At 43.7% G+C, this 14,591-nt stretch overlaps 1 protein-coding gene across 1 annotated transcript in view; it reads right to left on the reverse strand.

Annotated features, from left to right (window-relative positions):
• Positions 1–253: 253 nt before the first annotated feature.
• LOC311127477 (uncharacterized protein) overlaps positions 254–14,591 on the reverse strand; it is a gene marked incomplete at its 5' end in the record, with an annotated part of 76,094 nt that continues 61,756 nt past the window's right edge. The window contains 24 exons of the mRNA XM_084159310.1: positions 254–2,835; positions 3,128–3,310; positions 3,574–3,654; positions 4,037–4,146; positions 6,546–6,711; positions 6,870–6,932; positions 7,210–7,263; positions 7,549–7,566; positions 8,341–8,394; positions 8,599–8,652; positions 8,988–9,041; positions 9,133–9,186; positions 9,415–9,468; positions 9,587–9,640; positions 9,923–9,976; positions 10,134–10,187; positions 10,448–10,501; positions 10,709–10,762; positions 10,966–11,073; positions 11,183–11,236; positions 11,350–11,403; positions 11,519–11,572; positions 11,954–12,007; positions 12,171–12,278. Of these exons, the coding sequence (XP_084015436.1) occupies positions 2,683–2,835; positions 3,128–3,310; positions 3,574–3,654; positions 4,037–4,146; positions 6,546–6,711; positions 6,870–6,932; positions 7,210–7,263; positions 7,549–7,566; positions 8,341–8,394; positions 8,599–8,652; positions 8,988–9,041; positions 9,133–9,186; positions 9,415–9,468; positions 9,587–9,640; positions 9,923–9,976; positions 10,134–10,187; positions 10,448–10,501; positions 10,709–10,762; positions 10,966–11,073; positions 11,183–11,236; positions 11,350–11,403; positions 11,519–11,572; positions 11,954–12,007; positions 12,171–12,278 (1,800 nt within the window). The 3' untranslated portion in view covers positions 254–2,682. The remainder of the gene's footprint in view (positions 2,836–3,127; positions 3,311–3,573; positions 3,655–4,036; positions 4,147–6,545; positions 6,712–6,869; positions 6,933–7,209; positions 7,264–7,548; positions 7,567–8,340; positions 8,395–8,598; positions 8,653–8,987; positions 9,042–9,132; positions 9,187–9,414; positions 9,469–9,586; positions 9,641–9,922; positions 9,977–10,133; positions 10,188–10,447; positions 10,502–10,708; positions 10,763–10,965; positions 11,074–11,182; positions 11,237–11,349; positions 11,404–11,518; positions 11,573–11,953; positions 12,008–12,170; positions 12,279–14,591) is intronic.

Genomic DNA, 14,591 nt, shown 5'->3' on the forward strand with positions numbered 1-14,591 from the left:
CGCGTGCGTTAACCCATACTAACATACTGTACTGTCTTTGCCCATACTTCCTGAGATTGAACAAAGCGCCAACTAGTCTTGGAAATCCTAGACCTATAGCAACTGAAACATTGTTTACATTGTGGGAGGCAACCGGTCTGCCTAGGGAGACTAAGCATCATTAACCTTTTTACATCAAGAAACCGTTTCTTTTAAATAAACCTCTAGTCATTTGGACTATAGTTGATACAATATGAAAGTACAGAATACTGTTATGTGAATTTTTTTATTCAGCTAATACATTTCTTTGAATGAGATGCTGAATTATACACAGGTATAAAAATGTCCAGCATATAATTTCAAGACAATAATAACAGAATATCAAATGATGAGGATTTGTACAAAACAATAACTAAAAAAGCACCAATGATCAGTCTCAGCCAGCTAAGGCAATCATTTTGAATGTTGATGTTAGGCTACTAATTGCATGTGTTTAGGATATAAAAAAAAAAGGATAAATGACTAATACATAGACTTTCTAAAAAAAAAACTGAACATTGTTCACAAAAACACCCACAGCTGCAGGAGCCTGAGAAATCAAATCAAATCAAATCTTATTTGTTACACGCGCCGAATACAGGTGTAGACCTTACCGTGAAATGCTTACACCTACCTATCCCCCCTACCTATCAGTGATCCAAGTGTGTTCGCTGACAACATTTAGAGAATAAGCCTTATACTAGAAAGGACACTGTGGTCTTCTTGTACGCCATAAGAGAGAATTGTGTCTAACCTTTTACGAAAAATGTCTATATGCAATGCTTGGAATGTTCTTCCTGGAGTTTGTTATGGGAGGTGGCTACTGATTGGGGAATGAGTACTTATAAGACTGAACATTATACATATTCCTTTATGCAAGCTACTGCATGCTAAGACTGAATGCTCCCTGAGACCTTCCTGAATTCCCTGTCCGTTGGTTGGCCGTTACAAATAGAGACAGACCACTACAGTACTGAATTGCTCTATGACAGAAAAAATGTAATGCACTGCTCTCAATGGCCCGTATTCACAGTCTCAGAGTAGGAGTGCTGCTCTAGGATCAGGTCCCAAAATCCATATAATTATGATCTAAAAGGCAAAACTGATCCTTGATCAGTTTTGTGAACACAGGCCAATGAAACCACCTCTTGAGCAATCCTAGCTTTGCTGAGCAGCTACAGGGTATGCTGCTTTACTTTGAGCCTCAGCACTTAATTTTTGGAACAAAGAGAGGACTCGGAAAGCGATTGCTCAGTGCTAAAGTGCTTGGGCAGGAGAGCCAGCAGCCCAACATAATGCCCCTTTATTAGAATACCTGAAACAGATTTAAAACATGTCAAATTTGTTATGTTTTTAATAATACACATCACGTAGTGTGCACATCAGTGTCTGTGTTGAATATCAAGACTGTACCTGAGACTATACCATAAGAATGAGCTGAAACAAGCACTGACAGTATGCGGTACATGATTTTTACAAATAAGAAATAGGCCAGTAACTGTACAAATGTCAAGCATGGCTGAAATAAGGTTTCTTGCCCCAATCACTGCCAACAGAGAGGGAATAGGTTAATTACAAGAGATCAGGGTTTTAGAACCGATTGGTTATTATCTAATTTAAAGAAACAAGCTCAACAACTCAACAGCAAGTTTTTTGGGCACCTCAAGTACAAGCAGTGGTTTTTCAGTGAGCACTTTTGGAAAGGTCAATGATGACCCATAAGACAACATTAGCTGTGTCCAAATGGAACACATTGTTGACAGGTTGAATCCACTGCATCGGATACAAAACAGACCATTCTCGCATAGGACTGTTCATACATATGTAGGATCTTAATTCGAGCCAGTTTGCTACAGCAGGAAAATAATCCTGCATCAACAGGAAATGTGGATTATAATTAATGGACATTTTTTGATAATTTTTTTGTTATGGCAAATAAAGTCAGGGATTTTCAAATGGAAATTACAAACTTTAGAAGCCTTTTTTAACCTCGAATACACTAAAAGTTTCCCATTTCCTGCTGTGCAGGAAAATTCTCATCAACAAAAAAGTGATCAAATTAAGATCCTTCATCTGTATTCTAAATAGGTTGTTGGCTATAATGGAAGGCTTTACAACATCATAGTCCCATGTAGCTCAGTTGGTAGAGCATGGCGCTTGCAACGCCAGGGTTGTGGGTTCGATTCCCACGGGGGACCAGTATGAAAAAATGTATGCACTAACTAACTGTAAGTCGCTCTGGATAAGAGCGTCTGCTAAATGACTAAAATGTAAAATGTAATAAACTGCTGCTAAAATGTTTTTTGAAAAAGATTCAAAAGAACCATTATATATAGAAATCAAAACAACATTATATAAATTATTCATTACACGATAAACGTCTCTGTAAACAAAAATACAATTGTCAGGAAGTATTTGAGCCTGTGGAAATTGATGCCCTCTCAAAGAGTCATTTATGTGGAGCCAGTCGACAAGAGAATTAATCGATGTTCTCCACCAAAAATATCAGATGGAAAGAGGAGTGATGCCCTCACAAAATGGTGGAGCGATTCCCTTTGTCCTCTTGTTCTCTAGTTGTCTTGGGGTCCTGAACACAGGCTCTTATCCTGGCTCTGTGAGTCCAAGCGAGTGGAAAAGGAGCATAAGGGCCCCCTCTCTCCCTCTCTAGCTGAAACAGACGGGCCCGATGGTGAAGCCAAACTCATGTGTGACGTTTCCACCCCCGAAGACAGCCACATCTCTCACAGGAAGCAGGTTGAGGTCCTCAAACTCAAACACAGACTCCCGCGGCTCCAGCGAGTCCACCTCTTCTCCAGGCTGCCACAACACAAACATAGAAACACAGCGAAGCATTAACACAGTGAATCAGAAACAGTTGAATCAGTAACACATTTGAATCACTAATACAGTTGAATCAGTAACACAGATGAATCAGTAACACGATTGAATCATCAACACAGTTGGCTTGGGATAAGCATCAGCAATCCTGCAAACAGATGTCTTTCATGCTTGATATATAGATATTGTATCTCTTTGATGATACAGTTACTTTTACCAATGGGTGAAATATTTAATTACATTTTTGTCTATTGCATCAAAATCAATGTACCATGCAGTCTTTAAGTGCTCCCAAGTAACTCTGCCTCCTTGTGTCTGCCAGGAACTTGACCTCTCTGTCTGTGTGGCCCAGCCTGTGTCCCGGGTGGCAGGAGTAGATGATCCTTTGCACGGCTTTCCAACTCTGCAACCTCAGGAAACGCATCTGAACCACATTGGCCCCTGGGTAATAGAACTGCCAGTGGACAGGGGAGACGGAGGGGTTGTTTGTGAACAATTATGCTTTATACCTCTGCTATGACAGTCTAAGACACACCAGTACAAATGGAAAACAGCCCATTTATGCATTTTCAATTGAATTGACCTAACTATGAATTGGGATGTTCAGAGAATAGTTGACACTGGAGAGAGAGCATGACAGGCTGAGGAAGAGGGCGCATCAAAGAGGAGAATGAGAGAGTTATAGAGAATGATAGAATGAAAGAGAAAACAGTCAACCTGGAATCCTTGTTCCAGCTTGCTGAGCCATTGGAACGAGCTATTTGTCTCGGAATCCTTTAGCCACGCCTTCATGGTCATCTACAGGTAGAAACCATTATGATTATGTATTATGAGTATGGGTATTAAGTATGAATTTGATTGTGGACATTAGGTTTCAATTGTCAGACACACAATGCTTGATGTCATGAATTCTAAAAAGTTAACACTGATATCTGGAGGCAAATCACTTACAAATGTGTCTGTTCACAGTCCTTGATAATAGCATTTAGCTCAAAGGCAAAAAAATCAATTGGATTCTTGTTATAAATGGATTTGTTCTCCGCTAGTCCAGACAGCATCTCATTATTCTGTAGCCACCTGCTGCATTTGGTATTGCAGGAGCATCCCCACTGAGGGATAGATAGAGAGGTGTGAGGGTGAGAGGTGAGGTGTGTGGGGTACTGATGATGTTGTTGTCTACCTGGGCGTCTCGGGGGTGAAGGCAGGTCTGTGCGGCTGTGCCAGAGAAGTTGCAGTAGGCCAGGAGAGCATCGTTGGGGCTGCCCTGGTTGGGGTCAATGTAATACATCCCTGTACAGACAGACAGCAACCATAACCTCAGAGTTAGTGTACCCTCATCCTGACCTGAAACATTCCTGTATATTCACTAGTTTTCATATGATTTGACTTGCAGGGACATATTCTCTAGCGGGTACTTATTGGCTGAAAGGCCCAGCGGTTCTAAATGAAATAAAATCAATTCAAATGTTATTTGTCACATGCGCCGAATACAACACGTGTAGACCTTACTGTGAAATGCTTACATACAAGCCCTTAACCAACAATGCAGTTTTAAGAAAATAGAGTTAAGAAAAAATTTACTAAATAAACTAAAGTAAAAAATCAAATAAAAAGTAACACAATAAAATAACAATAACGAGGCTATATACAGGGGGTACCGGTACCGAGTCAATGTGTGGGGGTACAGGTTAGTCAAGGTAATTTGTACATGTAGGTAGGGGTAAAGTAGGTAGGGGTAAAGTGACTATGCATAGATAATAAACAGAGAGTAACAGCAGTGTAAAAACAAGGGGGGGGGTGTCAATGCAAATAGTCTGGGTGGCTTTGATTAATTGTTCAGCAGTCTTATGGCTTGGGGGTAGAAGCTGTTAAGGAGCCTTTTGGACCTAGACTTGGCACTCCGGTACCGCTTGCCGTGCGGTAGCAGAGAGAACAGTCTATGACCTGGGTGACTGGAGTCTTTGACAATTTTCTGGGCCTTCCTCTGACACCGCCTAGTACATAGGTCCTGGATGGCAGGAAGCTTGGCCCCAGTGATGTACTAGGCCGTACGCACTACCCTCTGTAGCGCCTTATGGTCGGATGCCGAGCAGTTCCCATACCAGGCGGTGATGCAACCGGTCAGGATGCTCTCGATGGTGCAGCTGTAGAACTTTTTGAGGATCTGGGGACCCAAGCCAAATCTTTTCATTCTCCTGAGGGGAAAAGGCATTGTCGTGCCCTCTTCACGACTGTCTTGGTGTGTTTGGACCATGATACGTTTGTTGGTGATGTGGACACCAAGGAACTTGAAACTCTCTACCCGCTCCACTACAGCCCCGTCGATTTGAATGGGGGAGTGTTCGGCCCTCCTTTTCCTGTAGTCCACGATCAGCTCCATTGTCTTGCTCACGTTGAGGGAGAGGTTGTTGTCCTGGGACCACACTTCCAGGTCTCTGACCTCCTCCCTATAGGCTGTATCATCGTTGTCAGTGATCAGGCCTACCCCTGTTGTGTCGTCAGCAAACTTAATGATGGTGTTGGATGCGTGCTTGGCCACACAGTGGTGGGTGAACAGGGAGTACAGGAGGGGACTGAGCACGCACCCCTGAGGGGCCCCCATGTTGAAGATCAGCGTGGCAGATGTGTTGTTGCTTACCCTTCCCACCTGGGGGTGGCCCGTCAGGAAGTCCAGGATCCAGTTGCAGAGGGAGGTGTTTAGTCCCAGGGTCCTTAGCTTAGTGATGAGCTTTTTGGGCACTATGGTGTTGAATGCTGAGCTGTGGTCAATGAACAGCATTCTCACATAGGTGTTCCTTTTGTCCAGGTGGGAAAGGGCAGTGTGGAGTGCGATTGAGATTGTGTCATCTGTGGATCTGTTGGGGCGGTATGCGAATTGGAGTGGGTCTAGGGTTTCCGGGATGATGGTGTTGATGTGAGCCATGACCAGCCTTTCAAAGCACTTAATGGCTACCGACGTGAGTGCTACGGGGCAGTAGTCATTTAGGTTGGTTACCTTCGCTTTCTTGGACACAGGGACTATGGTGGTCTGCTTGAAACATGTAGGTATTAAAGACTCGGTCAGGGAGCGGTTGACAATGTCAGTGAAGACACTTGCCACATCCGACGAGCGTCAGAGCCAGTGTAGTAGGATTCAATCTTAGTCCTGTATTGTTGCTTTGCCTGTTTGATGGTTAGTCTGAGGGCATAGCGGGATTTCTTATAACACAAAGGATATACTGGTCCGGGAGAAACAGTATATCCTTCGCGTCAGACTCATTAAAGAAAAAATCTTTGTCCAGTTGGAGGAGAGTATTCACTGTTCTGATATCCAGAAGCTGTTTTCGGTCATAAGAGACGGTAGCAGCAACATTAAGTACAGAATAAGTTACAAACAATGCGAAAAAAAACACTAAATAGCACAATTGGTTAGGAGCCCGTAAAACGGCAGCCATCCCCTCTGACGCCATTATATATATCTAGTGTTAAGAGCTAAGAGATCTTTCTCTGAGAACTAGCCATACAATAGATAACATTGTCTTTATTTACTTCACAATATGGGCTATTTGATAACGGAGCTTCTAATTTGCATTGAAAACTTGGGAGTCCTGAGATTAGGATGCTGTGGCCATTCTTATGAGCCTTTATTGTAGCACAAAGGGCTTTGGGTTATAGATATACAGTACTGGTATAGACAGAGGGTTTCTGACCGCTGGCGTAGTCGGGGTGGCAGAGCCACAGCTCCATGCAGGTGGTGGCAGGGTGCTCCTTGCTGCCATCAGGGGGGTCCACCAGCAGCCTCAGGTCCTGGTGCAGAGAGTCCAGCAGGGTCTGGATCAGAGGGTAGTTGGGCTTATCTGACAGGTACTTAAGGTCCTACAATGGTGATGAGAATAATATGATCATTATGGAGTTATTCCTTCCAACAGTTCATCTAATGGCCTATTAAATCTTCATCCCAAAAGTAGTGCACTTGGTAGGGAATAGGGTACCATTTGGGACACAGACCTACTCGCTGATCATAAATGACTTGCCTTGAGTTGAGTAAGGGTCATGTTCACTGAGGGACCTGGAAGTCCTGGGAGTCCAGGTGCCCCCTGAAACAAATGCAACAGAAGAGTGGAACTAGGGTTGGAAAATTCTAGTAACTTTCCCAAAATTCCCAGGTTTTCCAGATATCCTGCTTGGAATATTCCTACAATCAGGTGGTAATATGCAGGAAATCGGGGAATCTTCCAACCAGGATTTCTGGAAAACTTGGGAATTTTGAGAAAGTAACCGGAATTTTGCAACCTCAAGTGCTGTGTAATGGATGCAATGGTATTGAGTCTCTGAGGTCAATGGACCGATGCATATGAAATCAGTGTCACTTACCGGCAGGCCTCTCGTCCCAGGTTGCCCAGGAAATCCCTCAAAACCTTTCAAACCCTATGGAAAAACAGAACATAGTGCGATGAGAGTGGATTTATACCATTCCATACTTGCAATGGCATATTCAAATGTAATTTGATAAGGAAATGCACACTGAAGCACTATCCTTTTACTTTCCTCTGTATGTTCCAGTGTGATGACATGATGTGGTTGTGAATGTTTGCTTTCAATCTAGACACTGTGAGACAAAGCTAACACACAACTCTAAATGGGGTTTGGTTTTGAAAGAAGATAATGTGTGTATGATTTGAAAAGACAAGAAAATAAAATGTTATATCATACCTTCTCTCCAAACAAACCCTACAGAGGAAGAGAGAATAAAAGGAGATGAGTTTGAATATCAGTTCTGAAGCACACAGCTCTGCACTAACAGCTGTTTCAACCTTTCAATGCCCTCTTACTCACTGCATTAAGATCACATTAGCTACAGCTTCACTGCTTTTAAGAGCCGAGGCAATGGCGTCTTCAATGGCCACGAGTTGAAAAGAGTAATAATCTACAGCTAAACCCGGAGAGAATGGCAGAATGGCAGGACAGTCTGGTGATAATAAGGAAATGGACTCGTGATCACAGAGTCTTACTTAAGACAGTCTGCAATTCAAAAGGAATTTGAGACATGATCCTTATCATCATAATAACATCTCGATGAAGCAATCATAGAGTCTTCGTCTTGATGGTTAATAGACAGGGGGGTTGTTAAGCTACGTGGCTGAAAGATGGACTTTGTGGTCTAGTGCTCGTTTGTCCTCGCAAGAACTATGATTTCACTTTGGCTGTGCCCCAAATGGCACCCTATTCCATACTGTATATAGTGCACTACTTTTGACCAAAGTAGTGAACTACATAAGGAATAGGGTGCCATTTGGGCGGCAGGTAGCGTTGTGCCAGTACCCGAGCCAACTAGGTGAAAAATCTGTTGATGTACCCTTGAGCAAGGCACTTAACCCTAATTGCTCCTGTAAGTCGCTCTGGATAAGAGCGTCTGCTAAATGACTAAAATGTAAATGTAAAATGTGTGAAGATTTAAAAGGACTTGAGAATATATTTCTGAGATGATCCAGAAAGGGGACTTACAGGTAGTCCTGGCATCCCAGGTGTTCCTCTTGGCCCGGATGGTCCAATATTCCCCTGGTGGGAAATAATAGATAATGAAAAGTGATCAATCAATCTTTTCAGAAAGACAAAGAAACCAAAACTCTGATAGAACACTTTAGATTGATGAGCCTCATCATGGCTTTTGGCAATTGTCACTAGTGGATATGGTGTTATCATAGAGAGTTCTTGCTATAGATGTTTTGAGAGGAACGGTGTGTTGAGATAGTGTTGTTTTACCTGATCTCCCTTTGGACCCGCCTGTCCTGGTACCCCAACAGGACCCAGACTACCCTGTAAAATATACAGTTAGTCAGTCTGTCTGTCCTGGCACCCCAACAGGACCCAGACTACCCTGTAAAATATACAGTTAGTCAGTCTGTCTGTCCTGGCACCCCAACAGGACCCTGACTACCCTGTAAAACATACGTCTGTCACAGCCCATCTACTACTTACAGCAGAGTATTTTAGGCAACGTCATATTTCTGGAATGTTGCCAAAACTGTCAGTATGTTGTTTTTCTATGGTGTTAAAACTGACACCAGGGCTCGTTTGTAGTGTCTCAGAGTAGGAGTGCTGATCTAGAGACATTTTATGAATGCCAGTTTTTCACACAAGTCAGAATGTACCTTTAGGCCATCACCCCCTGGCGGACCGAGCGGCCCTATGTTCCCCATTTCTCCCTGTGGGGAGAGAACATAGAGGGTTAAGTCTTCACAGTTCACTTCTCTCTAAATTCACTAGTATCAATAATTCAGCCTGATCTATTCATACCTCGTTCCCCTTTTCACCCTGATCCCCCCTGTCTCCTCGCAAGCCTGGGATTCCCTGAGAGAGAAAAGACATCCATCAGTTGTATATCAATCATCAGCTGATCTAAAGCATCATGTAACAATGCATTGCTTTCAACATCCTTTTCTCTAATCAAATAATACTTCTGACAAAGGAGAAGTACATAAGAGACTATCCCTGGCTGGGATTGAATTATGAAATGGTGAAATAGATTGTGGATGACGACAGTCCTAATTGATGAGAGTATAAATCTGTTAGACTTACTATAGACCCCGCCCATCCTGGAACACCAATCAATCCCACATTTCCCCTCTCTCCCTGTAGGAATGACAGGAAACATTGGTGCACACCATGAAATAGTATAGTATATAGCATGGTTAAGAGATTGTGTGTGTGTGTGTGTGTGTGTGACCCTTCACATCACCCAACCTCTGACCTTTGGTCCTCTCTCTCCTCTTGTGCCCCTGATTCCAGCCTTGCCTCTTTTCCCCTGTGGATGTTTATAATGTTGGTGAACGAGGCAATACACACAGGGTAAAACACAGACACATCTCGGTCATGTCCTAAATGACACCCTATTCCCTTTATAGTGCACTCAAAAGTAATGCACTATAAAGGGAATAGGGTGTCATGTATATAGGGAACAGGGTGCCATTTGGGATGCATCCCTCATCTTTCATTCATGAACATAAATACTTTTTTTTCTTCTTCTAGAATACACCCGTTTTATTTACACTGTGAAATTGAATGGATTGAAGGAGGGAGCTCTTACACTCCTTCCGATGTGACCTGTCTTTCCAGGTGATCCATCTCTGCCATCATCTCCCTGTAGAGGAAACACAGCATCAACAAACAGGGGGACCTAATCTAGCCTCTCTGTATGCACAAGTGTCCCCAGAGAGGTGAGGAGAATATAGGACCTGAGACTGGGTTTCACAGCACAAAGAAGAGAATCATAGAGAAACAGAGGATCCTGATCTCACCTTCTCTCCTTTCAGTCCCTGTTTTCCCTCAGGTCCTGGGCTTCCCCTGACACCCTGCAACATTCAACACAATAGAATGACTTAAAGAAACTTCCCAGATGTCAGAGCAAGATAATCGGGTAGAAAATATCAGTGACCTTCCGGTAGTGCTGCTAGTTTTTCAACATCACAATATGTCCATTTGACACTGCTTGAGGTCATCAATATCAGCTAAATAATAAACCCAGACTGAAACCAGTTTCTATAAGAGCATAGTGCACTACTTACATCATCTGTGGAATCCCTGTGCCCCACCCCTGTGTCTGTGTACTCACCAACGCTCCTAGGGGACCTTCTGGACCCTGGGCTCCTACCTCACCCTGTGGCCCCTGTGGTGGGAGAGGAGACAACAACAAACAAGGAAGAATGAAGCCGAAGCAAAGAGGATAATATAATATGTAGTTAATGGTAGATATGTCTATGAGGAAAGATTTTTCTAGCCTGAGTGCCGGACATGTTTGACATGATAATGAGAAATGGAGTTGGCAAGTACACCAACAGATCTGGGACCAGGCTAAGATGTTGCTGTTCTTTACCTCCAAACCAAGAAGCGCTGGGGGCCCTCTGATGCCTGGCAGACCGTCAAGCCCCTAGAGAGACAATTACAAAATAAAAACATATATTGTAGACTATTTCTGATTTATTGCATGGTACAATATATTATGAAAATGATATTCATAATTAAACCAGACATGAAATTGGGGTTAAATTGGGTACTGTCTAATTCCCCTGAACATTGGACTTGCTTTAGGGGCCTAAGGGCCAAACTGACTGCAACACTGAATGGGCTCACCTGTTCTCCTGGCTCGCCTGGTCCCCCTGCCTCCCCTTTCTCCCCGTCTAGTCCTGGCTCACCTTTATGGCCCAAGTCTCCCTCAGGCCCAACCTTCCCTACTGGACCCTGCAATAGATAACACACCAGCACATGGATGATGTTATTCGTAGGAGAATCACTGGGAACATGGCTGACTTGACTAGACCCGTGGTCTGAGAGACAGTGAGACACTGACCTGTGGTCCTGGCTTCCCTGTGTCACCTCTGACCCCTTGAACTCCAGCCACCCCCTGAGAATACAACAAGACAACATGAAATCAGACCAAAAGGACAAATGGATAATACCATTCACCATGCACACAGTATCAGTACTATAGTAATTAGGTTATGAAGCGACTCTTACCGGAGGTCCTTGTTTGCCTTGAGGTCCGATGGCTCCAGTAGGCCCAGACTCCCCCTGGGGAGAAAGAGACAGAGAAAACAGATGGGAATTATCGATAGAAGCGTTTATAATTTCCCTATCCTGAATTCCTCCTCCATTTGGTGTGCAGGCCAGGGAATCAAGTTATTACCTTCTCTCCTAGAAATCCATCTGGCCCTGGAGGCCCCCTAGGGCCCATGATACCCTGAGAAGAAGCAGAAAGGACCAATGGATCACTGTACACCCTGACAACACTCATCTCAAACTTGCTTTCCCCAATTCCTTGCATCCTATCTCCTTTCTTCCTCCTCAACCATACTGGAGAAGAAGATTAAAGGTCCCTCACTTCAGGCCTTCTTCTCCAATGGGTTTTGAGAAAGAAGCAAGAAAAGTGGGTGAGGAAAATGAATTGAGAATGAGCCTAACAGAGCAGAGAAGTCTAACCTATTGGGAAATATATGTGCAAAAGTGGATATTGATCAATGCGAGTTAATGTCAACACATTTATTTTGACTTTGAGTGACATACACAGTATATGATGCTGGTCAATACTTGTCAGAGAAAAACATGTCACTTTATGACTCACCTGTAGCCCTGACAAGCCTGCAGGTCCTATTTCTCCCATGAATCCTGGCTGACCCTGGTGGATACAGCACAGAGGTGATGTACCAGTCATCAAATTGATCACCCAAAGCCACGTCTCAAAAATCATATTGAAAATCACTTCAGTTGATTCCGTTTCATGGTTTCAAGACATAAGCTAGAATGTGCAGCTCATTATGTATTGGCATCTGGGCACTCACCATAAGTCTGATGTGGCCCTTCTCTCCTTTTGGTCCCTTCTCCCCATTTTCCCCCAGGGCCCCCCATGGACCCTCCCGCCCTGTGGGCCCCAGAGGACCCACATCACCCTGCAAATAACAACCATGTCAGTCAGACATCACCATGACGTAATTTCAACCAGATTTTAAAATGTCAGTAATGAGGTTATTTCAACCACAAATCGACCTGTTTGTAATGATGCTATTTCAGCCAGATTTCAACCTGTTTGTAATGTCATTATGTCAACAAGATTTTAACCTGTTTATAATGACTTCATTTATTTTATTTTTATTTCACCTTTATTTAACCAGGTAAGCCAGTTGAGAACATGTTCTCATTTACAACTGCGGCCTGGCCAAGATAAAGCAAAACAGTGCGGTAAAAACAACAACAACACAGAGTTACATATGGAATAAACAAAACGTACAGTCAATAACACAATAGAAAATCTATATACAGTGTGTGCAAATGTAGTAAGTTATGGAGGTAAGGCAATAAATAGGCCATAGTGCAAAATAATTACAATTATAATTTAGTATTAACACTGGAGTGATAGATGTGCAGAAGATGATGTGCAAATAGAGATACTGGGGTGCAAATGAGCAAAATAAATAACAATGTAAATAACAATATGGGGATGAGGTAGTTGGGTGGGCTAATTACAGATGGGCAGTGTACAGGTGCAGTGATCGGTAAGGTGCTCTGACAACTGATGCTTAAAGATAGTGAGGGAGATAAGTGTCTCCAGCTTCAGATATTTTTTGCAGCAGAGAACTGGAAGGAATGGTGACCAAAGGAGATGTTGGCTTTGGGGATGACCAGTGAGATACAGTATACCTGCTGGAACGCATACTACGGGTGGGTGTTGCTATGGTGACCAATGAGCTAAGATAAGGCGGGGATTTCCCTAGAAGTGATTTATAGATGACCTGGAGCCAGTGGGTTTGGCGACGAATATGTAGTGAGGGCCAGCCAACGAGAGCGTACAGGTCACAATGGTGGGTAGTATATGGGGCTTTGGTGACAAAATGGATGACACTGTGATAGACTACATCCAATTTGCTGAGTAGAGTGTTGGAAGCTATTTTGTAAATGACATCGCCAAAGTCAAGGATCGGTAGGATAGTCCGTTTTACGAGGGCATGTTTAGCAGCATGAGTGAAGGAGGCTTTGTTGCAAAATAGGAAGCCGATTCTAGATTTAACTTTGGATTGTAGATGCTTAATGTGAGTCTGGAAGGAGAGTTTACGGTCTAACCAGACACCTAGGTATTTGTAGTTGTCCACATATTCTAAGTCAGACCCGCCGAGAGTAGTGATTCTAGTCTGGCAGGCGGGTGCAAGCAGCGTTCGATTCAAGAGCACGCATTTAGTTTTACTAGCGTTTAAGAGTAGTTGGAGGCCACGGAAGGAGTGTTGTATGGCATTGAAGCTCGTTTGGAGGTTTGTTAACACAGTGTCCAATGAAGGGCCAGATGTATACAAAATGGTGTCGTCTGCGTAGAGGTGGACCTGAGAGTCACCAGCAGCAAGAGCGACATCATTGATATACACAGAGAATAGAGTCGGCCCGAGAATTGAACCCTGATTTTGCAGCTCTTTCAGAACATCAGCTATCTGAATTTGGGTGAAGGAGAAGCAGGGGGGGCATGGGCAAGTTGCAGCGGAGGGTGTAGAGCTGGTGGCCAGGGTAGGGGTAGCCAGGTGGAAAGCATGGCCAGCCGTAGCAAAACACTTGTTGAAATTTTCGATTATCGTAGATTTATCGGTAGTGACAGTGTTTCCTAGCCTCAGTGCAGTGGGCAGCTGGGAGGAGGTGCTCTTATTCTCCATGGACTTTACATTGTCCCAAAACTTTTTGGAGTTAGTGCTACAGGATGCACATTTCTGTTTGAAAAAGTTAGCCCTTGCTTTCCTAACTGATTGTGTATATTGGTTCCTGACTTCCCTGAAAAGTTGCATATCGCGGGGGCTGTTCGATGCTAATGCAGTACGCCACAGGATGTTTTTGTGCTGGTCAAGGGGAGTCAAGTCTGGGGTGAACCAGGGGCTATATCTGTTCTTAGTTCTGCATTTTGTGAATGGGGCATGCTTATTTAAGATGGAGAGGAAAGCACTTTTAAAGAACAACCAGGCATCCTCTACTGACGGAATGAGGTCAATATCCATCCAGGATACCCGGGCCAGGTCAATTAGAAAGGCCTGCTCGCTGAAGTGCTTTAGGGAGCGTTTGACAGTGATGAGGGGTGGTCGTTTGACCGCGGACCCATTACGGATGCAGGCAATGAGGCAGTGATCGCTGAGATCCTGGTTGAAGACAGCGGAGGTGTATTTAGAGGGTAAATTAGTCAGGATGATATCTATGAGGGTGCCCATGTTAACGGATTTAGGGTTGTACCTGGT

This window comes from Coregonus lavaretus (genome assembly GCF_964263955.1).
Source record: "Coregonus lavaretus genome assembly, chromosome: 4".
Lineage (NCBI taxonomy): Eukaryota > Metazoa > Chordata > Actinopteri > Salmoniformes > Salmonidae > Coregonus > Coregonus lavaretus.